This window comes from Erinaceus europaeus, chromosome 19 (genome assembly GCF_950295315.1).
Source record: "Erinaceus europaeus chromosome 19, mEriEur2.1, whole genome shotgun sequence".
Lineage (NCBI taxonomy): Eukaryota > Metazoa > Chordata > Mammalia > Eulipotyphla > Erinaceidae > Erinaceus > Erinaceus europaeus.
This window is the reverse complement of record NC_080180.1, coordinates 30,833,763-30,859,922: the sequence shown is the minus strand read 5'-3', so window position 1 is coordinate 30,859,922 and position 26,160 is coordinate 30,833,763. Positions and strand designations below refer to the sequence as shown.

The 26,160-nt window shown below is 49.6% G+C and overlaps 2 protein-coding genes across 7 annotated transcripts in view; one reads left to right on the top strand and one right to left on the bottom strand.

The window, feature by feature from the left end:
- The first annotated feature begins 2,646 nt into the window (after nt 1-2,646).
- On the top strand, nt 2,647-14,289 carry PHYHIP (phytanoyl-CoA 2-hydroxylase interacting protein). 4 transcript variants are annotated; one of them, XM_016190833.2, is made up of 6 exons: nt 2,648-3,129; nt 3,266-3,368; nt 6,260-6,453; nt 7,927-8,101; nt 10,717-10,834; nt 12,326-14,289. In XM_016190833.2, the coding sequence occupies exons 3-6, from the start codon at nt 6,289-6,291 to the stop codon at nt 12,858-12,860; spliced, it is 993 nt and encodes a 330-aa protein (XP_016046319.1). In that variant the 5' UTR covers nt 2,648-3,129; nt 3,266-3,368; nt 6,260-6,288; the 3' UTR covers nt 12,861-14,289. The 4 variants fall into 4 exon arrangements, with proteins under 4 accessions (XP_007529187.1, XP_016046319.1, XP_060034792.1 ...); XM_007529125.3 differs by lacking the exon at nt 3,266-3,368 and having other exon boundaries at nt 2,647-3,129; XM_060178809.1 differs by lacking the exons at nt 2,648-3,129; nt 3,266-3,368 and adding an exon at nt 3,370-3,458.
- Nucleotides 14,290-25,490: 11,201 nt separating this feature from the next.
- The window catches only part of BMP1 (bone morphogenetic protein 1), a 57,955-nt gene continuing 57,285 nt past the window's right edge, over nt 25,491-26,160 (bottom strand). For all 3 annotated transcript variants that reach the window (XM_060178807.1, XM_016190821.2, XM_007529127.3), the window contains one exon: nt 25,491-26,159. In XM_060178807.1, coding sequence (XP_060034790.1) covers nt 26,025-26,159 — 135 coding nt within the window. In that variant the 3' untranslated portion in view covers nt 25,491-26,024. The remainder of the gene's footprint in view (nt 26,160) is intronic.

The window sequence follows — 26,160 nt, the reverse complement described above, 5'->3', positions numbered from 1 at the left end:
TAGGGGGAAAGCTTCCCAAGTGGTAAAGCAGTGCTGCAGATATCTCTCTATCTCTATTATCTCTATTTCTCTTGTTTCTACCCAATAAATAAATAAATAAACATCAAAAAAAGGTGTATGACAATAGATTATATGCAGCAATTGAAAAACAATGTTTAAAAAGACTTTGTAATCAACAGATATGTATAGATAAGTGGAAAAAAGCACTTAGTACGGGAGGGATAAGCTTGAGTGCCTTGACATGTGTGTAGCCAAGATTTGAAGTTTTGAATTCCTACCAATGGGGGAAAGCCCCAGATCTAGGGTGTTTCTCCCTATCTCTCTCCCTCCCTATCTTCCCAACTACACACACACACACCATTTCCATTTTCAGTAATAAAGTATATATACAATATGCATATTTCTGAATGGTAGAAAAATGAGTAGTTTAAAATTTCTCATTTGAAACTGCAGCCTTCTTCTCTTTCTACAAGGATCATGCATTACTTTGTATAACAAAAAGTCTTTAAGAATAAAACTGCAGCAGAGGTGCATCTTGGCTGAACACTTGATCTCTGGTGGAGGTAGTTACATCTGGCACATTGACCTTGCCTGTGACCCCAAGCTTTCTCACGGGATCTGGACAGATGTCTCTGAGGCAAGCAAAGGCAGAAGCCAAGCAGGGCATGCACTCTCACCTGACCACAAGAGCACATTGTTCCTTGCTCGGGACACGTGACAGGGAGGCCTCAGCGTGACTTCCCACCCAGGTGGAGGGCAGGCCTGGCATTGGGGGCTCACTTTCCTTCCCAGAGGGGGACACTGAGTCCTCCAGCCACCCCACAGGTTGACTGGGACTGGCCTTACCTGAGATTGTGTCTGGCCTCTTTTGGGGTTCCCATCACTCAGTGGAGGTGTGTGAGGGAGTGGCCTACTCCTGTAAGGCCAAAGGAGTGCCCATTCCTGACTTGATGCCTCACCATGCCACATTCTGTGCTTGGGAGCTGACCAGACTTGCTCAGTCCTCCACACCCTTCAGGCTAGGACTGGCTTCTGCTCATCTTTGTTTTCTGTGCAATGTCTTCCCCAACACAGACACTTAGCAATAATTACTTTACTTATTTATGTTTGTTTACAGTATTATAAGATTACAGAGTATAGTTCTACACCGTACCCACTACCTAAGTTTCTTGCCCCCCACTGACTACCATAGTTCTCACAAACTCTTAGAGACAATTTGCAGTTAAGCTACACTTTTGTTTATTTTGTTTTGTAAGTTCATGTGTTTCCTCTATAATTCTGTGTATGAGCAAAACCATCTCATCTGTTGTCTTTCACCTTCCCTCTTCTTTACTTCACTAAGCATAATTACTTCTTTTTAAATTTATTTTTAAAATATTTACTTTTTAAATTTATTTATTGGGGAATTAATGTTTTACATTCAACAGTATAAAATATTTATTTATGTAACAACAAGGGCAACAAAATGGGAAAAGTGGCCTCTAGGAGCAGTGGATTCATAGTGCAGGCACCGAGCCCCAGCAGTAACCCTAGGACACAATATGTTTGTTTGTTTATTTATTTACTTACTTACTTACTTGATAGGACAGAGAGAAATACAGCATTTTTTCACTGCTGGTGATGCTTCTCCTCCCTGCAGGTAGGGACTGGAAGCTTGAACCTGGTGCTTGTACATGGTAATGTTTGCACTGAATTGCACAGTTCTGGAACTGTTTACTTCTGCCCATTGTTGCCTCCTCGAATCTGCCTGCAACCCTCAGTCCTTGGTGAATATTCTGATGTGGTACCACTGAGATCTTGTACCCCCTTCATTCTCCTCCCCAATCCTGCTTCTTGGCCAATGGGGCACTTTTAGTGTTAGAGTCTGGTAGAAGCTAAGTGATTTGCATAACCTCATTTGATGATGTTAAGAAACCTTTGTGATTGTCCCATTTGACAGATGATGAAATTGAAGTTTCAAGAGATCACCCTGCTGGAAAGTGGTAGAGCAAGAAGTCTGAACATCTCTGCTGTGCTGCCAGGCCCGACTCTCCAATGTCATGCAGTCTCTGGCAGTTTGGTTCCTATTTACTTGAGTGTCTTTGCAGCAGCAATCCCAGGGTCTTGGTTTCCGGGTGGGCAAAAGCTGCCTGAGAGGAGCCAGCAGCTTGCCCTCTTTCTGGCCACACTTTGGGCTTGGGCCTTCCAGGCTAGGAAGGCCAGTTGGGTTGAGACACTTTTAGCTCTGTATGTACCTCCCCACCTGCTTTCTTGCCCTTCACACCCTCACAGTCCCACAGCCTCAGTCTCCTATCCTTTTCCTTGGGAATCCCTCAGGAACATCTCCCTAGATCAGGGGTCCCCGAAGCTACAGGTCTGATAGCTCATGACAATTAGGTGAGAAAATGGAGCCAGGGATCGGCCCTGGAACAAGATTGGGATGGGGGTGGGGTGGGGGGTGGAACACGAAAACCAGCTCACATACTCCTGCTGACCCTTCTCTCCTGGTCTCCCTCTCTCCTTCCAATCGCAATCTTTGCTCTGGGGCTTCTGAGCTCTCAGGCTAAGCCCCACCCCTCTCTCAGCAGCATCCCAAACTTTTGGGGATTGCAAGGTTGGAGGGACTTCTGTAGGCAGCCTGCCCTGGAGTAAGGGGGAAGGTGGCTGCCACCGTGCTGGAGTCCCCAAGGACATCTGCATAGCTCCTGGAGAGACCCTCTGCCCTTTGCCCCTCCCACCAGTCAGGGCCCGCGGGGACCAAGCTTGCTTATTGTCACCTGACGCTGGGCAGCCTCTGATTCCATTGGTGGAGCCAGATTCGGTCTGGTTCTTCCCTCTCTCTCTCTCTCTCTCTCTCTCTCTCTCTCTCTCCTTCCCTGCCTCTCTCTCTCCTCCACGCTGCTTTGATTCTGCTCTCGCTGCTCCCCTTGTGCTCGCTTGGCTGGAAACGCAGTCTCTCCTCTCTGGGCAGAAGCTGCCTGTGGGGCATGGAATAAACCTTCCTGACGGCTGTGAAAGGTGCCTGAACTCTGTGTGAGCCCCTGCCTGTGAGTCAGGCACTCCCCTGAGCCTTGCCTGGGGAGCCCACCCCAGAAGGGTCCCTCGCTTCCCCCCTCTTCTAGTCTTCCTCTGCGGATCCAGTGGAACCAGGTGAGTGCCCCCACCCCCCAGAGCATCCAGCTGCCAATCCCCTGACAGACTTGGGTGGCCAGGGGCTAGGAGCTGAGGGTCACTGCTAGAGGGGTGCCTGATGGCCAGGGCAATGACCTTGTCCCCTTTTCCCCAGGCCCTTGGCAAAAGGATTAACAGCTGGATCCGGTCCCAGAGCACCACAGCCAACCACCCCGTGACCATTGTGCTGCAGTCAGCGTGCCAGCTGAGAAATCGGGGTGGGGGCGCTTTCCAGTGGGCATGCAGGGGGCCTCTCTGCTCTAGACAGGCAGGAGCGAGGGACACCAGCATGGAAAGTGTGTGTGCAGGCCAGCAGAGAGGCTGACAGCTTGTTTGCGTAGATAGTTGTGTCTGCATGTAGTTGTGCTTCTGTGCGGGTTCTTACAGCCGTGTGTGGCATGTCTAGGAACATGCATTTCTTGGACACGTGAGGCACATGCGGGGGAGCTGTGATGGAGTCCCCGGGTGATGCATGGGCAGAGGCCCTGGGAGGTGGGTAGATACAGGGTGGACAGTCTGGGTCAAGCATGTGGGAGGATGTGGGGGGTGAGTTTCTTCATAGGGAGCAGGAGGGGGGGTAGGTGGGGAATGTGGGCCAAAGTCACAGACCTGTTGGCATGTGAAGTCCCGGGGCTGGCAGAGCACAACCGGACACAAATGTGTTGCCAAAATCTCTGTCTTGGAGAGGACTTAGGCAAGAAAGCCAGACCCAAGGCAGGTCGTGCCCAGTGTATACATGTGCCCAAGCAGCTGTGGGGGTCAAGTGTGCTCTGTGGAGATGGCATGGAGGCATATGGATGTCTGTGGCTTTCTTTTCCCTAAAGATGGCCTGTAGGAAGGTATGCTTGCCTGCATGTGTGCAGGAGCCTGTCAACCTGACAGCTGGTGGAGGGAACATCTTGTGGCCATTCCTAGACCATGGAGGGGTCTAAGAATGTGGGAGTGAGTGGGATCGAGGCTGTGAGGAGGTGTGCGCAGCCTGTGTGTGGCAGGTGTGGGTGGACACCATTGCTGCATGTATGTGTGTGGGTGTGGAAATGCCTGTCTCAGAGTGGATTCACACGGGAGAGTGGGTATTTTTCAGGTGTTGCCTCAACCTGCTCCTCACACCTATCTGGGTTTGGGGAGCTGGGCTACATGCCCACCCTTGGGCCACCCTGACTTTAGCCTTCTCTCAGGGTCCCTCAGCACCACTCTCCCAGTCAGTATGGGTGGGACTGGAGAGCCTAAATCTGGAGCTCCCACAGTCCCCAAGAAGGTGCTGCCCCTGCTTCTGTGGCAGGAGTGGGTACTTACCCTTGGCAGGCATAGATGGTAACCCTTAGGAGGGGGGTGCTGAGCTTGCCTTTGGGTGGGAGTGTGTCTGTGTAGGTGTGTGTGCATGGGGGGTATGTGTGTGTGTGTCTGTCTCTGGGGACTCCTCCCTGGGAGCCAGGGCACAGTTACTCTCCCTGCACTCACCACACCCTACCCTGGAAAATTTGACAAATGGCTCTATCATTACAGGGCTGTTTTCAGGCACTCGAGTCCATTCTGTTTTATGTTGGGGTGAATTCAGTAGCACCCCCACACTTATTTACCGCAGCGCATGCTACACACAGCCATCAACACCTGGCTAAACTTCACAACAGGCAGGCACATGTTTCAGGGTGGAAAGCTCAGGTGAAACAAGGGCTCAGGAGACACTGGGGGGCAGGTAAGGGCTGTGCCCATCATCCCTGCCCTGTGCCTGCCACCCTGCAGCAAAGAGGTGAATCCTGAGGTACCAGGCTCTGGAGCAGGCTTAATTGACAGGGAGGTGTGGGCTGAATCTTCTTGAAGTTATAAATAGCACCTGCTTGGGAAGTCATGAAGTACCCTTACCCCTGGTGCCTGGGCAGGGAAAGGAGAGGAGAGAGGACAAGGAGATGACAGGGGAGTGGACAAGGAGATGGCACTATGGGAAACTGGGGTGGCAGAGAACAGGATTTGAGGGAGAGCCAGGAAAGCATGGAAACTGCTGTGTCCTAAGCAGATGCCCAATCCATGCTCCCTGCCCCCATTCTCCTGTTTCCCTCCCACTGTCGCCAAAGCTCAGGTGACAGTGGTGGTGGTGTGCTCCACTAATACCTGGATGACAACCAGGAGCAGAAACCGGTGGTGGTGGGGGGAAAGACTGCTTGAAAGAGAAGCAAGAGGAAGGGAAAGTAGAGATTGGTAACATCACATGCACCAGAGCACACATGTGTTCCTCTCTCTCTCTCTCTCTCTCTCTCTCTCTCACACACACACACACACACACACACTCACTCACTCACTCACTCAAGAGAATATAATCTTAGTTTAATGGTAAAGATTTTGGGCTCCAGAGTGAGACCAAAGTTCAAATCATTTTCCAGCTTTGTGGACATTGGCATCACAGTCCCCCCCAACTTCAGTGACTTCATGGAGTTTGGGGGTAACAGTAGTACCTTCCTGTTGGGAGGCTGCTTGAAATTATGATGTCTGTGAAATTACTAGCACATAGCTGCTGAAAGAGATGGTATGCTAGAGAGTTAGGGAAAGAAGAGGAGCTTGCACTTGCTTGTTCAGGGATACGCAAGCACCTCTATCACCTGTCTCCTTAAATGCATCATGGTGACTCACTGAGTGGAGGGAAGCCCCATGGTCCTGATACCCTTGACCTCCTGGCTTCTACCACCTTCTTCCAGCTCTATTCTCACACCCAGCCCCTCAGTGGGTGCTTCCTGCCTCTCTCATGCCTCACACCATTCTCTCCACCCCCCACTTTCTCTTTTCACGCCTACTGGCTGAGGGCCCCCCTCCTCGGCTCCATCTGCTGCAAATCTGTCCTGCCCTGCATTTGCAGCATTCCTACTGGCTCTACCACCTGTCAGGTGCCGTCTGCTCAGTGGACCCCTCCGAGATTATAGACCCTCCCCCCCCCAGGTACCTGCCCCACCTTTGGATCCACCCTTCAGTTTTGCCCCAGCAGACTTTTCCTTAGACTTGATGAGGAGGGGTAATCAGTAGATCTTCAGGATTCCAGTTTGTAAGAGATGTTGGGAGTAGAACATTCCAGACAGCTCCACAGTGGGGAAGGTAGTACCCATTCTGCCTCTCCTCTCAGTCTCCACAGGAGCCATACCACAGGGGAACATGGAGCTGCTGTCCACACCTCACAGCATTGAGGTCAACAACATCACCTGTGACTCCTTCCGCATCTCCTGGGCCATGGAGAACACTGACCTGGAGCGGGTCACCCATTACTTCATTGACCTCAACAAGAAGGAGAATAAGAACTCCAACAAGTTCAAACACCGGGTGAGTGGTAGGTCGCCAACAATCACCCTTCTCCCTCCATCTCTCATTCCATCTTTCTTCCCCTTCCTTTCTTCCTTCCCTCCTCTCTTTCCCTTTCTACATCTTCCTCTCTCCTTTCTCCCTTTCCCTTCTTCTTCCTTCCATTTTTTCTTCTTCATTTCTCCTTCCTTCATTTATCTTTACCTTTCTCCTTCCTTCCTTCCTTCCTTCCTTCCTTCCTTCCTTCCTTCCTTCCTTCTTCCTCCCTCCCTCCCTCCCTTCCTTCCTTCCTTTCAGACCACTGCTTAGCTCTGGCTTATGGTGATGTTAGGGGTTGAACCTGGGACCACTGACTGCCAGGCATGAAAGTCTGTTGTGTAAGCAGCTATACTATCACTCTAGTCTCACTAACATCTGTCCTTGAAGGAGGCAGGATAGCACTTGTAGGAGGGAGTTGGGGGGGGGGGGGCTGGATCAAAGCCAGAATCGTTCCTGTGTAATATTGGGACAGTTATTTAATCTCCCAGAGCCCAAGTTCCTTCACTGGTAAACACTGCCAACCCCCAGCAGCCTGTGAGAGGCTTCAGTGAGGCTGCACCTGTGTAGTGTTTGGATTAGGGTCTGACACACAAGACATCAGTGTCATGACTGGGACTTCAGAGGGGGTGGGCCACATGGGTGTCACTCCTGAGGATAGATAGCAGCTGTGGATGCAGCAAGGCTCCAGCCCAGCAACATTGGTGTTGTTTGGGTGGGGAGCAGGAGCCATGGGCAGTGGGAAAGAGGCTTTTCTTAGTCCTCAGTGACTGGCCCTCTCCCCTCAGCCTGTTATTTGCTGGTTTTAAGAGGAATTCAAGAGTCCCCCACAAGGCTGGCTGGGTGTCCTTCCCTGGGTTACGGCCAGTGTGGGGGCTGGTTTGGAGCAGGCTCCCCTCTTCTCCAGCTGGCAGAGAGGAGGGCGGGAGTGAAGTGGGAAGGAGCCCGTTCCCAGGACAACTGTGTCGTGTGGGTTACTCACCCTCTCTCTCTTTGGAACTGGTTCTCCAGATCTGGGTGTCTTTTGGCAGGCCAGTTGCTACGGTGACGTGAATGTTCAACACCACCCCCTTAGCCCTCCCCCCTAAAGAATAAGGCATATTTTCCCTTCCTCCCTGGCTTCTCAGCATTTGCAGTTGCCATGGAGACAGCACTGCTGTGCACACAGCTCTCGAAGTCTCCCTCGGAAACACAGGTTTCCCCGCCCTCAACTTTGTGGACCTCCACCCTGGTGGCCTCTCTTCTCTGTCCCCAAGAGAACAGTCCCCAAGAGAACAGTCTTGGGGAGAGGGGAGAGGGGAGAGCTGGGGGTTGGGAGATGAGGGTCCTGCCTTTCTGCAGGGGAAATGGTGGCCAGGGCAAGGAAGTACTAAATCCTTGAATCCCCAGCTTCCTTAGGAGAAATAGGGACCCATCTGCCAGTGTGACTCTTGGATCTTTTTCTGCCCCTCATGTCAGGATGTTCCCACCAAGCTTGTGGCTAAGGCTGTGCCACTGCCTATGACGGTGAGAGGCCACTGGTTCCTGAGCCCCCGCACAGAGTACAGCGTGGCAGTACAGACGGCTGTGAAGCAGAGTGACGGGGAGTACCTGGTGTCTGGCTGGAGTGAGACGGTGGAGTTCTGCACAGGGGGTGAGGTCCTGTGTCCTGTGAATCTGGTACATCCGGCTTAGCCACAACAAGAGGCAGCTTCAGCTTAACCCAGAAATACTTTTGCCTACTCCCCATTGTATGCCAAGCACTACACGTGGGGGTGCCCACCAAAGCAGGCAGATGTAATTATTGCTAATCATGTTGACAGCCCCACTTCCATAGAGTGGTAGAGAGATCCCCAAAGGCATATTTTTAAAGAGGTAGTACAACACACATAACATAAAAGTGACCATTTTAGCTGTCTCTGAGCTTCAGTTGAGTAGTGTTAGGGATATTCACACTCCTGTGCAACCAGGTGCCAGAACTTTCTTTTTTTTGTGGAGGAAGATTGATTTGCATCTGTACAATTCACATCATGTCTGCCCCAGGGGTCTAGTCCCCACCACCACCACCACCACCGCCACCCAATTGGCCCCCCTTACTTGTTCCACCCATCTCTTATCTCCCTTCAGCTCGGGTTCTAGAACTCCTTCATTTCCCCAAACCTTATATCCATTAAACAACACGTATTCCTTCCTATCTCAATCCAGTCTCCATCAGCTACTACTCCATTTTCTCTCTCTGTAAGTTTGAGTACTCTGGGTACCTCATATGAGCAAATTCATATAGAATTTATCCTTCTGTAACTGGCATATTTCCTTTCTTTCTTTTCTTTTTTTTCCTTTTTTTTTTTTTTTTTTGGCCTTCAGGGTTATTGCTGGGGCTTGGTGCCTGCACTACGAATCCACTGCTCCTGGAGGCTATTTTTTTCCCTTTTGTTGTCCTTGTTGTTTATCTTTGTTGTTATTATTATTATTGTTATTACTGTCATTGTTGTTGGATAGGACAGAGAGAAATCGAGAGAAGAGGGGAAGACAGAGAAGGGGAGAGAAAGATAGACACTTGTAGACCTGCTTCACTGCTTGTGAAGCAACCCCCCTGCAGGTGGGGAGCTGGGGACTCAAACCAGGATCTTTGTGCCAGTCCTTATTCTTCATGCCATGTGACTGGCATATTTTCTTAAGCATGATGATCTTGAGTTCCATTCATATTGTAGCATGTATTATAATTCCCGTGTGTGTGTGTGTGTGTGTGTGTGTGTGTGTGTGTGTGTGTATTATTGCCACCATGGTTATTGCTGGGGGCTTGGTACCTTTATAAAGAATCCACCACTGCAGCTGGCCTTTTTTGTTTAACTAAACAGAGAGAAAATGAGAAGGTGGTTAAGAGATAGGGAGACAGAGACCTACAATGCTGCCTCATTGCTTGTGAAGCTTCCCCCTTACAGGGGAGGACCAGGGCCTTGAGTCTGGGTCACTGCACATGGTAACATGTGCACTCAACTAGGTGTGTGCCACCATCTAGCCCTCCCTTCCTTTTTTTAAGTTAACAAATTCCCCACTGTGTGAGCAAACCATGTTTTATCCATCTTGTATCCATGGACACATGGTAGACAGTCCCAGTTTGCTTGTCTGGACCCTCCCCTTAGTCTGAGAATCGGTCCCCATTCAATGGCCCTGTCACTCTTGGAGCAGAAGTCAGCTTGCAGGTTCTGTGAGAATACCAGCACTGATGTACTCAGTCACTGGTGACCCAGGATCTTCCCTACAACATTCCCTTCCTTTAGTGTCTGTGGGGAGAACTGCTCCAGATAGCCCTCTGTCACAAAGAAAGGGCAGGAACATTTTTACCCTTAGGGCTTGAGGCCGCTGACTTCATCCTCTGCCAAGGTCTGTGCCCTGAGTCTCCTTGAACTGCCCTCATATTTTGAGTGGTGTCTTTTGTTTGTTTGTTTGTTTCATTCAGCTTTCACACCCCACTCTGCAGGTGCTCCGGCTCCAGGTCCGGAAAGCCTCCTGCTTTGCATGGGGAAACCGTATGTCAGGAATTCTGGAGAGCTGGGGGTGGCTGTGGTCCAGCCCACCTCCTCTTGCCAAGCCAAGCACCATGGCCAGGGCTGCATCAGGAGGAAAAGGCATCTTTTCCTAATTCCTACAAAGGCTCTGTCTAGGCTTCCAGTAGCACTGCCCTGTCCCCAGATCCCACTTCCTGGTCCAGGTACCAGGGCAATAAATAGTCCCCAGGTTTACTCTTCTTGCTTCTCCCAGGATGTTGTAGCCCATTTGTTCCCTCTAGGTTTTTCAAAAACCTCATTTTAAACAAATCTGGGGGTGTGTGGAAGCTTCCTATGTGCTGTATTCCAGAGGTTCTCTCCTGAGAACCTCCAATTCTTGCCCAGTCCTCCCCCACAACTTCAGTATCACTTTATTGGGGAAATATTTATTTATAGGATTGTTGTCACAAGGGTCCACATCCCCCCCAACCCCAACCTTCCTCTTGCTTCACAGTCCCCCTTTCACAGGCTGGAGTTGCAGCCCTTGCCCCATCTTGTCCCTTCATGACTGTAACTGAGCAATCCCACGCTGTCTCTGCAAGCAGGCAAGAGGACAGGCAGCATCTAGCCCTCCATGTTCCCAGCCAGACCTGCTGGCCTGTTCCTTTCTGCTCCCCCCACCCCCCACCCCCCACCATGACCTCCAAGGACAGAGAGGGCCCTGCAGGTGAGTGGGGCTAGAGACAGGCTGTGATTTGCTCCCTTCCCCCGACTCTTGTAGATTATGCCAAGGAGCATCTGGCCCAGCTGCAGGGGAAGGCTGAGCAGATTGCAGGCCGCATGCTCCGCTTCTCGGTCTTCTACCGCAACCACCACAAGGAGTACTTTCAGCATGCCAGGTAAGGTGCCCCGGAGGGGCCTCCCCAGTTTGGTCCTCTCCACCCTGGCTGACTGATGCCCTCTACTCCCTGTTGCCTTCTGAATTCTCCTCTGAAGTACTCATTCCCTCAGATCACAGGCTGGTTTTGAGGGGCATAGCTGCTTGGCCTAGGGCAGGAGAAGCCTTCTGGGGTAGACGTGTCTGGCCCAATAGGAGGCCTGGGTGGGTGAGGCCCTTCCTGTGGGGCAGCTTTACTGTGTTTTAACTCTGGGGCAGTGGTCTTGTCCATTCCAGGGGGAAGCACAGAGCAAGAGGATTCTGAGCAGGAAGGTCTTGGTTTTCAAAATGCCCAAGGGAATCGTCTCAGGGAACCCTTTAGGGAGTTGATCAGGAGAAAATCAGAAGAGGCCAGGTGGCCCATGTCTGTTATCCAACCCTAGAAGCTTCAGTTTGATTTGCCTACAGCCTATGTAGCATTTCCTAGGGGGATAAAGAAGTTCTTCAGTCCACAAAGCCTTGAAAATCTGCCCAATAGCTTCAGTTTCCAGATGGAGCACCTGAGGTCCAGAGGGTCAGCAAGTCACTGGCCAGAACCAGACAAAACCACCCTCCCCTGTGCCTGCAGACATGGCTCCAGGTCTCTGTCCCTCTCAGACAGGATCTGGAAAAGTACCATTATCACTACCTTTGCCATTATTTGTAGCTGGGGTAGGGTGGTGTGACCCTAACCCAGAGGAGTGGGGTCCTGTGGGAGCCTTTGGTGCCTGACTAAAGATGAGAGGAAGTGAGGAAGAGGTGAGGGGACTGGCTGGGTTTGGGTTCCTCTGTCAATGAACAATGGAAAGAGAAATCCTGTGTGTGGCAAATGTATAGATGAAAAGGAGCCATTCTCAGCTCCACTTAGCAATCTGTGTCTCCATGGGGTCTCTGAGGGCAGGGACAGGCTCCATCTAAGTGAAGGAAGTTCCATGTCTTGCACACAGCAGGCAATGAAGGTTTTGCTGAATGCAAGTGCCTGCTGTTCCAGGAAGGTTTTAGAAAGGAAGGGCTATTGGTGCTGGGTCTTGCAGGACAATTAGAAGTTTGCTGAGCAGGGTGGTTCAAGCACAGGGGAGAACCTGCCATCTGCAGAGCCAGGGAAGAGCTGCAAGTGGGGCTCATACTTGGCTGGGTGATGTGGCCTATGGGTGCGGCAGAGGGTAGGGCCAGAAAGACCAGCCTTCATTTTTCACAGGAGCACCCCTTGGAAGAGTTTTAAGCTGGGGAGTGGCAGGGTCAGATCATTCCAGCTATGAAGTGGTGGGCTGGACTAACCTAGCTCCAGGGCTCTCCCTGCTCTTGCATTCTGGAACATTCTATTTGTGACTGATGGAGGCAACAGCAGTGGGAGAGCTGGGAGCTGGGCTCCCTCCCTTCTGGACCACACGCAGCTCAGCTGCCAAGCCTCAGCCCTGTTAACCAGCAACTCTCTTTTCCCTTTGGCGTTTCTCCCCCCACCCTTGACGGGTAGGACCCACTGCGGGAACATGCTGCAGCCCTACCTGAAGGATAACAGTGGCAGCCACGGCTCCCCAACCAGCGGCATGCTCCATGGGGTCTTCTTCAGCTGCAACACGGAGTTCAACACTGGCCAGCCCCCACAGGACTCCCCCTATGGCCGCTGGCGCTTCCAGATCCCAGCCCAGCGTCTTTTCAACCCCAGCACCAATCTCTACTTCGCAGACTTCTACTGTATGTACACAGCCTACCACTACACCATCCTGGTGCTGGCGCCCAAGGGCTCCCTGGGGGACCGCTTCTGCCGTGACCGCCTGCCCCTCCTGGACATTGCCTGCAACAAGTTCCTGACCTGCAGTGTGGAGGATGGGGAGCTGGTCTTCCGCCATGCTCAGGACCTCATCCTGGAGATCATCTACACTGAGCCGGTTGACCTGTCCCTGGGCACGCTGGGCGAGATCAGCGGGCACCAGCTTATGAGCCTGTCCACTGCTGATGCCAAGAAAGACCCCAGCTGCAAGACATGCAACATCAGTGTGGGCCGCTAGGGACTCCTGGGGAGCTGGGGGTCCCAGGAGAGATGGCAGGCAGGGTGGCAGTGGGTGGCATAGGTTCAGGAATCTGGCTTTCTCTCTCCTTCTTCCTGTGCTCCCTTTAAGCCGTCGGCCTCCACTTCCCTACCCCTCAGCATTGAAGGCAACAGAGGGTGCCCTTTGGGTGACCAGCACCCTGTGCCTGGTGGACTTGCAATGGCTTCTTGGCCTCAGTAGGATGGTGGGTGGGTTGGATTCTTGAGTCCCTCTCCCCTTTCCTCTGATTTCTTGTCCTGTTGTGTTTTGCCTCACCCAGGCCTGCAAGTAGTTTGCCTGCTTCCAGGGCTGATGCAGAGCTGTGGGTGCCCTTCTCCCACCCCACCACCTACTCAGGGCCCACTGCAGAGCACCCTTTCCTGCAGAGCTGGGCCTGGGGCTCCAGCCTATAAATAGTACCCTGCACCGCTGTGACCCTGGGCTAACCCTTGCCCACAACACCCTCTTCCTGCCCAGGCGGGCTGTCCCTCATCATCTCTACTTTCCTCTGGAAAGGAGCCCCCATTTTCTCATAGCTGGGGGAGGGGGGCTCCAGGCCATTGAGATATCCCTTTTCTTCTCTCTGGAGTTGACTGACACCCAGTGAACCTTCTCTTTTGCTCAGAGCCCCTGGGGTCTAGAATGCAGCCGCTGGGGTTGAGGAGGGGGAAGTGACCCCTGAGACCCAGAGGGATCCTTCCTCTGTCAGAAGTGAGTTTCCCTGCATCCCAAGGGGGTCCCAGCTTGCAGATATAATGGAGGGTTTTCTTGCAGAGCTCTGGCACCCTGCCTGGCTGTGCTTTGTGCTCTCTCTCTGCCATGGTGCCGCTGTGACTACTCTATGCCTGTGTGTAACCTGGACTGTGGCTTCTCTGCCATCCCCCACCGTGCATTGCTTCCCTCCCTCCCCCACAAAGCTTATTGGCAGAAAGTCCTTCCCAGGGTGGAGGTGCTTTTGGGACCTGCTATAGTGTTTTTACCTATTTCCTACTTTTGTATGGGTCACCTAGGTGGTGAGCAGGGACCCCCAGGACAAGCAGACAAGGTGGGGTAACTGGAAGACATGCTGATGGAGCAGCCATCACAGTGACATGAAGGACAGAAAGGACCAGCTGGCCAATGAGGCCACACCACAGTGTGTGTGTGGTGGTGGGGGGGGGACAGGTGGGACAACTGGTGGCCTCTTCTGCAGCTGAGGGGAGTGGTGTGGAGATTGTCTCCACGGCATGACCCAAGGGCCTAGAAGACTGGGAGCTGCATGAAGGAGAGGACCTTACCCCCTCTGCTGACAGTGTTGCTGGAGGGGTGGCCCACTACCCTCCCCTGGCCCTCTGAGTCTGCCCCAGCTAGGGGGTACCTGCCTGTGCTGTGCTTTTGATGTGCATCAATAAACCACCAAGGCCTGAGAGCCCTGTCTCTGAGTTGGGGATTGGTTGTATCACCATGGTGAAAACAAACAGGAGGATCCCCTTTTAGATGAGACAAAGGTCCCCCAAATGTTGTGGCAACAGGTTTGAGAAATGGACTTAGGAGGTCACTTGGTGCTACCCTGAACTCTGAAGATAGGGAAACTGAGGCTTTTTGGGAGAACCTGTTGCAAGCCAGCCTAGTGAGGTCTCTGGGACTCCTTTTCAGAGCCCTTCCTGCTGCACTGAGATGCCACCTCAGCTCCTCCCAGAGCCCAGAGTCCCCACCTCCCCAGCTGGGCCACTGGTTTGCAGATCTGAGTCACCTCTGCATCAATGATTATGGACTTACTAAAATGATCCTCTGCTGGAGTGGAAAGCTCCAGAGAAATCAGTCACCTCATTGACACTTTCTGGCTGTGTCATCCAGAACCTGGGGAATTGCCTCTCTAGTGCAGAGAACCTTTCCTGAGGGCCTACTATGTGCCGCTGTGTGCTGGTAATGGGGCAGGTACTTGCACATATATCATGCTGCCTAGATGTTAAAAGCTATGGGCTATATCACTCTTGATATATGCAGAAACTGAAGCACGATGGAGCCAAAAGACCTGTTTGTGTCTTCCAACTGGGAAGCTGCAGTAGCTGAGGTTCGACTTAAAAGCTGGAATCTTCCAAGTTCACTGTCCTCTTGCCCCTACTGTCCACCAGGAGCAATCTAGTAGAGTAAAACCCAGGCACAACCAGCCTGGTTCAGACACAGTTGCCCTCCCAAGGGGCCCTTCCACATGGCAGCTGTTGACCCAGGCCATGTCTAGCTTGTGAGTAACACCAGGGGGAGCTGTGGAGTTGCAAGTGCCCTGGGTGCTTATTGGAAAGGAGCTATGGACAGCATTTGGATTCCAAGTACAGGGAGTGATTGGCAGGGCCCCCTAAGGGGTTACCAAAGACTTCTGGAGTGGGGTGGGCTTCACACTTGCCTTGGGGCTTTTTCAGATCTCTCTGGGTTTCTCAGGAGAAATGCACTCCCTGCTCCCTCAGGAGGGGACAAAGGAGGTGGACAAAGGTGGTGGTGGTGGTGGGGGGGGCTACATGTAAGAGCCTACTTCCATTCCCTCTCCAGATGGCTGCTTTCCATCACGAGGCCAGTCCTGGGCTGCTCGAGGCTGGTGGGAATGAGCTGGGTCAGGACATCTGCTAGAGTCTGCCCCTGGGGCTCCTCTGATCTGACCTGGTGCTAGTGCACATGCAACCTCCCTGGGCTGCCTTTAGAACACAGCCATGGTTTTCTCTCCTCTCCTCTCCTCTCCCGGATCAACTAGGAATACCAAAGGAGACCACCCGGACCGAAACAAGACAGGACTAGAATGACCACAGAAACCCAGTAAATCACCCGTGAGTACAAACATGCGTGGCTGGTGACAGAGAAGAGAGAGGGGCCTAAGGAGAGATTAAGTGACTGCTAACAGTTCGACAGTTTGTCAGTGGAGACACCACCTCCAGTCTGCTCCACCAACAAGGGGACAGCTGAAGGGAGGAAAGGACTCCCCAGAGACTCACCAATTACAACTCTGAGTCTCCATTGCTACTACCCTCAGAATCTGGAGCAGCAACAGGGAGGGACACTAGGGCACAGAGATCTAACCGGGAAACTCAGGAGAAGACCTATACCTCGGTGGCATAGCTGAAGGGCTGTGAAAGTCTCTTTGCATAACTACTGGATTATCTCTGCCACACCCTGCTTTATCTCTTGGTCAGGAGTCAGTGATTAAGCCAAGAAGCCTATTGATAGTTTAAAAGCCCTCAGGCTACCATAGCCTACAGGGGAAAAAAAAAAAAAGGCTTTTACACCACTGAACTCCAACTCAGGGATTGAAAAAACTGTTAACTTATATAAAATGGTTAAAACAACAAGAAAAAATAATGGAGACTCGAACCAGGACAAGAGTCCAGCTAAAAGTCCTCCAGAGGGTGAAGCACAAAACAACGAGTTCAACATCCAAACATTAGCTAAGGAAATAATAACAGGAGTGAGTAAAGAATTTGAAAAAATTGTAATCAGAAATGCAGGAACAACAAATGAGAATATGGAAGAAAATTCTAATTATCTCATGGTTATTAGAGAGCTGAAAGCTGAAATTGCTGAGCTAAGAAGGCAACTAGCTGAACAAGCTAAAACAGTATCAGAGCAGGGCAACAAAATAGATGAACTCCAGAAAGCAGTAGAGGGCAGAGAGAATAGAATCAATGAGGCTGAAGACAGAATTAGCAAGATTGAGGATGAATTAGAGACAACTAAAGAAGAAGTAAAAGACCTCAAAAAGAGATTAAGAGATGCTGAAAACAACAACAGAGTCCTATGGGATGACTTCAAAACAAACAATATACGCATTATTGGCTTACCAGAGGAAGAAAGAGAAGGGGAGGAAGAAAGCATTCTCCAGGCCATAATAGCTGAAAATTTCTCTAGTCTAGACAACACCAAAGGCATAAAGATTCAAGAAGCCCAGAGGGTCCCAAACAGAATTAACCCAGACCTAAAGACACCAAGACATGTCATACTTAGACTGGAAAGGAATAAGGATAAAGAAAGGATCCTCAAGGCTGCAAGAGAAAAACAAAGAGTCACCTACAAAGGAAAACCCATAAGATTAGCAGCAGACTTCTCCATACAAACACTACAGGCCAGAAGAGAATGGCAAGATATCTATCAAGTGCTCAATGAGAAAGGCTTTCAGCCAAGAATACTATATCCTGCTAGATTGTCATTCAGACTAGATGGAAGCATCAAAACCTTCTCAGACAAGCAACAGTTGAAGGAAGCAACCATCACCAAGCCTGCCTTGAAAGAAGTTCTGAAAGGTTTCCTATAAACAACCAGACCACCACAAATAGAACATATATCAAAACACTCTAAAACTCTACAAGAATGGTGTTAAAATATCTTCAATCTTTGATATCAATAAATGTCAATGGCCTGAATTCACCTATTAAAAGACACAGAGTAGGAAGATGGATCAGAAAACACAACCCAATAATATGTTGTCTACAGGAAACTCACCTAATGCAACAAGACAAACACAGACTTAAAGTGAAAGGATGGAAAACCATCATTCAAGCCAATGGCCCACAAAAAAGGGCAGGAACAGCTATTCTCATATCTGACATGATAGACTTTAAAATAGATAAGATTAAAAAAGATAGGAATGGACACTACTTAATGCTCAGAGGATCAGTCAATCAAGAGGACTTAACAATTATTAATATCTATGCACCCAATGAGAAGCCATCTAAATACATCAAACTTCTACTGAAAGAGCTACAGCAATATATTAACAGTAACACAATCATAGTAGGGGACTTCAACACCCCACTATCTCAACTTGACAGATCATCCAGGCAGAAAATCAGTAAAGACATAAGGGAGCTAAATGAAGAGATAGATAAACTAGAACTATTAGACATTTTCAGAGTCATTCATCCCAAGAAACTGGAATACACATTTTACTCAAATCCACATGGATCATTCTCAAGGATAGACCATATGTTAGGCCACAAAGACAGCATCAGCCTATTCAAGAGCACTGAAATCATCCCAAGCATCTTCTCAGACCACAGTGGAATTAAACTAACACTTAACAATCAACAAAAGATTAGTAACAGTGCCAAAATGTGGAAGCTCAACAGTACACTTCTTAACAACTTCTGGGTCAAAGAGGAAATCAAGGAAGAAATCAAAATGTTTCGAGAGTTCAATGAAAATGAAGACACAAGCTATCAAAATATTTGGGACACAGCTAAAGCAGTCCTAAGAGGGAAGTTCATAGCTATACAAGCACACATTAGGAAACAAGAAAAGGCACAAATAAACAGCCTGATTGCACATCTTAAAGACCTAGAAGAAGAACAACAAAGGAACCCTAAAGCAACCAGAAGGACAGAAACTACTAAAGTTAGGGCAGAAATAAATAACATTGAGAATAGGAAAACCATACAAAAGATCAATGAAAGTAAATGTTGGTTCTTCGAAAGAGTAAACAAAATCGACAAACCTTTAGCCAGACTCACAAAACAAAAAAGGGAGAAGACCCAAATAAATCGGATAGTAAATGAAAGAGGAGATATCACAACAGACACTGCAGAAATTCAACATATCATGCGAGGCTTCTACGAACAACTATATGCCACCAAGCTAGAGAACCTGGAAGAAATGAATGATTTCCTAGATACCTACCAACTTCCAAAACTAAGTAAAGAGGAACATGAACAGGCCCATCACAGCTAATGAAATTGAAACAGTTATCAAAAATCTTCCCAAAAATAAAAGTCCTGGACCAGATGGTTTTACAAATGAATTCTACAAAACTTTCAAAGAAGAACTAATACCTCTACTTTTAAAAGTCTTCCAGAAGATTGAAGACACTGGAATACTCCCTGCCAGCTTCTATGAAGCCAACATCACTCTGATACCAAAAGCAGACAGGGACACAACCAAAAAAGAAAACTACAGACCAATATCTCTGATGAACATAGATGCGAAAATATTGAACAAAATTCTAGCCAACCGGATACAGTAGTATATCAAAAAAATTGTTCATCATGACCAAGTGGGGTTTATCCCAGGCATGCAAGGTTGGTTTAATATACGTAAGTCAATCAATGTGATCCACCACATCAACAAAAGCAAGACCAAAAACCACATGGTCATATCAATAGATGCAGAGAAAGCCTTTGACAAAATACAACATCCCTTTATGATCAAAACACTACAAAAAATAGGAATAGATGGAAAATTCCTGAAGATAGTGGAGTCTATATATAGCAAACCTACAGCCAACATCATACTCAATGGTGAAAAACTGGAAGCATTTCCCCTCAGATCAGGTACTAGACAGGGCTGCCCACTATCACCATTACTATTCAACATAGTGTTGGAAGTTCTTGCCATAGCAATCAGGCAGGAGCAAGGAATTAAAGGCATACAGATTGGAAGAGAAGAAGTCAAACTCTCCTTATTTGCAGATGACATGATAGTATACATGGAAAAACCTAAGGAATCCAGCAAGAAGCTTTTGGAAATCATCAGGCAATACAGTAATGTGTCAGGCTATAAAATTAACATTCAAAAGTCAGTGGCATTCCTCTATGCAAACACTAAGTTAGAAGAAATTGAAATCCAGAAATCAGTTCCTTTTTCTATAGTAACAAAAACAATAAAATATCTAGGAGTAAACCTAACCAAAGAAGTGAAAGACTTGTATACTGAAAATTATGAGTCACTACTCAAAGAAATTGAAAAAGACACAAAGAAGTGGAAAGATATTCCATGTTCATGGGTTGGAAGAATTAACATCATCAAAATGAATATATTACCCAGAGCCATCTACAAATTTAATGCTATCCCCATCAAGATCCCAAGCACATTTTTTAGGAGAATAGAAAAAATGCTACAAATGTTTATCTGGAACCAGAAAAGACCTAGAATTGCCAAAACAATCTTGAGAAAAAAGAACAGAACCGGAGGCATCACACTGCCAGATCTCAAACTATATTATAGGGCCATTGTCATCAAAACTGCTTGGTACTGGAATATGAACAGACACACTGACCAGTGGAATAGAATTGAGAGCCCAGAAATGAGGCCCCACACCTATGGACATCTAATCTTTGACAAAGGGGCCCAGACTATTACATGGGGAAAGCAGAGTCTCTTCAACAAATGGTGTTGGAAACAATGGGTTGAAACATGCAGAAGAATGAAGCTGAATCACTGTATTTCACCAAATACAAAAGTAAATTCCAAGTGGATCAAGGACTTGGATGTTAGACCAGAAACTATCAGATACTTAGAGGAAAATATTGGAAGAACTTTTTTCCGCATAAATTTTAAAGACATTTTCAATGAAACGAATCCAATTACAAGGAAGACTAAGGCAAGTATAAACCTATGGGACTACATCAAATTAAAAAGCTTCTTCACAGCAAAAGAAACCACTACCCAAATCAAGAGACCCCTCACAGAATGGGAGAAGATCTTTACATGCCATACATCAGATAAGAGTTTAATAACCAACATATATAAAGAGCTTGCCAGACTCAACAACAAGACAACAAATAACCCCATCCAAAAATGGGGGGAGGACATGGACAGAATATTCACCACAGAAGAGATCCAAAAGGCCGAGAAACACATGAAAAAATGCTCCAAGTCTCTGATTGTCAGAGAAATGCAAATCAAGACAACAATGAGATATCACTTCACTCCTGTGAGAATGTCACACATCAGAAAAGGTAACAGCAGCAAATGCTGGAGAGGATGTGGGGTCAAAGGAACCCTCCTGCACTGCTGGTGGGAATGTCAATTGGTCCAACCTCTGTGGAGAACAGTCTGGAGAACTCTCAGAAGGCTAGAAATGGACCTACCCTATGACCCTGCAATTCCCCTCCTGGGGATATACCCTAAGGAACCCAACACATCCATCCAAAAAGATCTGTGTACACATATGTTCTTGGCAGCACAATTTGTAATAGCCAAAACCTGGAAGCAACCCAGGTGTCCAACAACAGATGAGTGGCTGAGCAAGTTGTGGTATATATACACAATGGAATACTACTCAGCTGTAAAAAATGGTGACTTCACCGTTTTCAGCCGATCTTGGATGGACCTTGAAAAAATCATGTTGAGTGAAATAAGTCAGAAACAGAAGGATGAATATGGGATGATCTCACTCTCAGGCCGAAGTTGAAAAACAAGATTAGAAAAGAAAACACAAGTCGAATCTGAAATGGAATTGGAGTATTACACCAAAGTAAAAGACTCTGGGGTGGGTGGGTGGGTGGGGAGAATACAGGTCCATGAAAAATGATGAATGAAATAGTGGGGGTTGTATTGCTAAATGGGAATCTGGGGAATGTTATGCATGTATAAAAAAAAAAAAAAGAAGTAGAAACGCAAAGCAGAAATTGACTGAGTTTGGAGTATGGCACCAAAGTAAGAAAGCAGAAGTACACTAGAGTTTGCAGTGAGTACCTCCCTAATACTTCCTCTCCACTTTTCCAAGCTTTGGGTCCATGATTGCTCAACAATTTGTTTGGCTTTGTATGTTAACTCTCTTTTCAGTCACCAGGTTCCAGGTGTCATCAGGATGCCGGCCAGACTTCCCTGGATTGAAGACCCCACCAATGTGTCCTGGAGCTCAGCTTCCCCAGAGACCCACCCTACTAGGGAAAGAGAGAGGCAGACTGGGAGTATGGACCGACCAGTCAACGCCCATGTTCAGCGGGGAAGCAATTACAGAAGCCAGACCTTCTACCTTCTGCAACCCACAATGACCCTGGGTCCATGCTCCCAGAGGGATAGAGAATGGGAAAGCTATCGGGGGAGGGGGTGGGATATGGAGATTGGGCGGTGGGAAAAAAAAAAAAAAAGAACACAGCCATGGTCAAGGTGAGGAACAGTCTTCGCCTGTAGCTCCCATTTCCAGCAAAGGGACCCCAAGTTAGCCCTGTTCCAGTGCAAGTATGAAGGGAACGGGATGGGGGTGACCACCAAGGGGTGCCTTGAGTTTCTGGCAGGGTGCTCTGTTGTGTGGCACAGAATACATCCAACACATGTATGTGGTCACACACATCCCCAGTACTCTGTCACTCCCTCCACCCTCCCCCTCCATCCACTTTCCTCCACACAGACATATCCTCACACTTCCCTGCCTTTTCCATTCCTTTGGGGTCAACATCTTTCTTTTCATTCTGGCTGTGAGAGACTCCCCACAAGGGAGGAGGGGAGGTGCCAGCTGGGAGGGCCCTCAGTTTCCTCTGGCTTCTGTTTTCTGCATCTCTTCTCTCTGTGTGGAATGGAGGAAGCTGGGGTCCCAAGGTAAGCAATAGGGAGAGACCACTCCCTGAAATGGAGAGAGGCCTACAGGAAGCCAGGCTGAGGTGAATGGCCATAAAATAGCTTGGCCACAGTGGCTGCGAGAGATTGGAACCAGATGTTCCTGGGGTGGGGAGTTGGGGTGGGGGCTGGAGCTGGAGCAGCAGGCTGGTCAGCAGCAGCCAAGCAAAGGAGGGCCCCATGGCTCTCTGGGGGCCACAGCTGGCTGCCCTCTCTGCCTCAGGCACTGCTCTTTCTGCAACCAGAGCAGCCTATGGCAGTCAAGCATAGGGTGTGACTTGGAAGGTGCCAAGCAAAGCCACCAACGTACCAGAAAAATGTCCCCTGCCCACAAGCCCTGCCCTGCTGGGGGTTAAGCATTGACTCTGCACTAAGCTCTGAATGCTCAGATGGAAGTGAATGTCTCAGAAGTTTCTTTTTAGCAACAGAATAGTGCAGTCCAGGAACTAGAACCTCATGAGAGGGAAGGAGAGTCTTCTGTTTGCCAGAGTCCTCTTCAAAGGTCATCTGTCCCTTCCTTGAAACCCTGTGAGCTACATCACCCATGTCTAAATGAAGAAGCTGAGGCCTAAATGACTCACTAGGGCCACAGCCACCTAATGGTGGTGCCCATGCTCAGAATCAACCACCTGCTTTCACACTTGTGGCCTGTTCATGACAGAGAAGTCTGTGGGAGGAGGGAGGCGGGGAAAAGGAGTGGGGGAGGAGTGAGGGGTCATGTGGAGCCTCTGAGTTCTTTTCTATGACTGTCACTCAGCTGAGGCCTCCCTGCCTCAGCAGTCTATACTATCCTCAGAAACTAGACCTAGATGCTGCCATCTACCTTGACTTGGCAAGGGGTGCTGCTGGGGAAAGGCAGCAAGTTTGGGGAACAGAGGCCTAAGTTGGGGACAACTGAGCAACAGCTCAGTGCTGAGCCTGGAAGAGTCCATCTCTTCACAGTTGGGTCCTCTAAAGGCTGGACAAGTGCTCCCTAGGGATGACTCTGAAAGATTCCAACCTAGATCTGGGGTAAGGACATCCCAGCTCTTCCCAGTGAACCATGCTTCGGGGGGAGGTTCAGCTCAGGGGCTTGGACTCAGGAGGAGGACCCACAGGCACAGCACCCCAAGTCATTAGAGGGGCTTGAAGTTAGTACCCTGGTCAGTCCTGAGCTGCCTCTGGCTGTGGTCCTACTGTCTGTAGAGGCCTGGCTCAAGGCACAGGGGAGGCTGGGAGTTCTGTGGTCTGGAGCCTGGCCTGTGATTGCCAACTGGGAGTTTGGTTCCTTTGAGCTTCAAAGGGACTGGAAGGTTGGTGACAAGGACTGTGGTCACTACAAATACTACTTTGGAGGGGCTGGGTGGTGGCTTACCCAATAGAGAACACATGTTATCATGCATGAGGACCCAGGTTCAATCCTTGGTCCCCACCTCCAGGGGGGAAGCCTCACAAGTAGTGGAGCAGTGCTGTGGTGTCTCTCCTCTCTGTCCCTCTCTTTGTCTCTTACCCTATAAAGGAAAGAAGGAAGGAAGGACGGGAGGGAGGGAGGAAGGAAAGGAGGGAGGGAAGAAGGAAGGGAGAGAGGGAGGAAGGGAGGGAGGGAGGAAGGAAAAAAGAAAACCTCCAAAAACTGTGGAGTTGTACAGGCACTAAGCCCCACCTATAACTCTGGTTTGGGGGGGGGGGAAGCAGAAGAAGAAGAAAGAGGAGGAGGCAGAGAAGTAAAAGAAGAAGAAATTGGTGCATTGTACCAAAGTAAAAGACTTTGGGGTGGGGTGGGGTGATGGGGTGGGGTAGGGAGCTCAGGTCCTGGAACATGATGACAGAGGAGGACCTAGTGGGAGTTAAATTGTGATATGGAAAACTGGGAAATGTTAAGCATATATAAACTGTTGTATTTTACTGTCAACTGTAAACCATTAATCCTCCAATAAAGAATTAATGAACAACTGGGAAATGTTACACACATACAAACTATTATATTTTACTGTCAACTGTAAGCCATTAACCCCCTAATAACGAAATTAGAAGAAGAGGAAGAAGGAGGAGGAGGAGAAGGAGAAAAAGAAGGAACTTTGTGGTGGAAATCTAATGCCAGCTTGGTGGGCAAAATGTCTGGATGAGGTGCCCAGGTGCATCTAATCATTTGGGGGCCTGTCCATTTTTCTTGTGCCCCCCATTCTATCTGGAACACCCCAGTAGGTGGAGCCAGAAAGAGGTGGCTGTTTTGTTATAGCCAGTGACCTCACTGGAGCAACAAGCAGTACCTGCTCTAGGCATAACAGTGATCAGAACAGGGAGAAGGTTGTAGCCCACCTAGAATGGCACATGTAGGCTGGTTTCTGGGTGGGGGGGAGGGCCTTCAAGCATCACATGCCAGTTGTGCACCTGGCTTCCATGGCCACTCCCTGCTTAGAGGGCCAATATGAGGTCTGCCAGATTCTACTGTGCCCTGGAGCTAGGGCCCTCCATGTGGTCTGGCATATCTGCTCCAGGGAGGAGTCTGGGTCCAGAAGCCCCTCCTGGACCACTGAAGGCTCTGAGGGAGCCTCAGGCATGCTAGGCCCTTTCTGGAATTTGGGGAGTGAGTAGCCCAGATCTAAGAAGCAAAGTCCCTTCTCTGCTTTCCTTCCCTGGGAGATCTGAGAAAGGAGTTACAACACCCCCTTTGCAGGGAAAGAAGCATGGATGGAGTCTCTCTCCTCCTGCTTGGCTGGCTGGGGAGGGGACAATGACAGGAAGGAGGCCAGAGGACTATCTTGGGCTGCCTGGGAGAAGGGGCAAAGTTGGAATGTTTGCTCAGTGGCTGCTGAGTTCTGGCTCTTGTCTCCCTGAGAGAAGGGCCCTGGGGGTGGTGGTGGTGGGGCACAGTCAGGGGCTGACCTTTGCACAGGCAGCACTGGACGCCAGCTAGCAGGTCTGTTCCAGCCCATGCTGGTTTTCTGGCTCCTGGTGGCTGACCCCCTTCTCCCACTAGTTGGATGTCTGCCCCCTTTCCAGACACACAGGGAGGAAACCTGGAATAGACACATGGTAGACAAATACACACCTACCCCTCTTTCCATACCTCCTCCCACCCCTCCCCACCAACAGTCTCCTGACAGAATGTACTACTTCTCCCGATGTGAGGGAGCCTCCCCATGTCTGTGTTTGTGTGTGAGAGTGTGAAATCACACCCTTAGGGCTCCTGGATGTAGGAAGGAAAGGCAGCAAGCTAGGCCAGGTGTTTTGGCTGCTAGCCAGTCCCAGACCCCCTAGGTGAGGTGAGCCTGCGCATCTGGAATGAGTGTACCCCACCCCCACAGCCTGGACAGTAGCTGGCATGGAACGTTGGCTGTAGCACTTTCTGTTTATTGGCTGGGGTGCCCTGGTGTGGCCGAACCTCCACTGGGCCTGTGAGAATACCTGCCTTGTCTCCCTCTCACCCTGTCCTCCCCCCCAACTGTGGCTCCTGGGGGCCGTGTACAAAAACCCACACCCCTGGAAATGGGGTGGTGGGCAGTGGAGGCTTAAAGTAAAACCAAGTTGGGGGACTGGAGAGGAGTTGGGAATGTATAGAAGCCACTGAGATACACAATACATAGCACAGAGGGGGCAGGAAGGCGCCCCGGCACCTTAGAGAGGGACGGCCACTTCAAGTGTGTCAGTGAAAGCTCTGGCTCCCGGGCCTGGTCTCTTCATGCTGGTGGGAGCCAGGGATGGTGGGAAGATGGGTAAGAGGCTCTTGAAGGAGTCCAGTCTCCCGCCTTCTGAGGGCAGCTTCACCAGACCACAGGCCCGCAGGACCTGGCTCCTGGGAGACAGGGATGGGGTGCCCACTGTCTGGTCCAGTGACCAAGGCCCCAAGTGAGGAGGTGGCAGCGGTCACTTCCTGCTGTGCAGTGTGTCCTGGAACTTGGTGCTGGTATAGCGCAGGTGGAAGCCTTTCTTGGTGATAGTGTCGTCTGAATGGAATTTCACCAGGACAGAGTCTCCTGCTGAGTATACTTCCTCAGGGGGC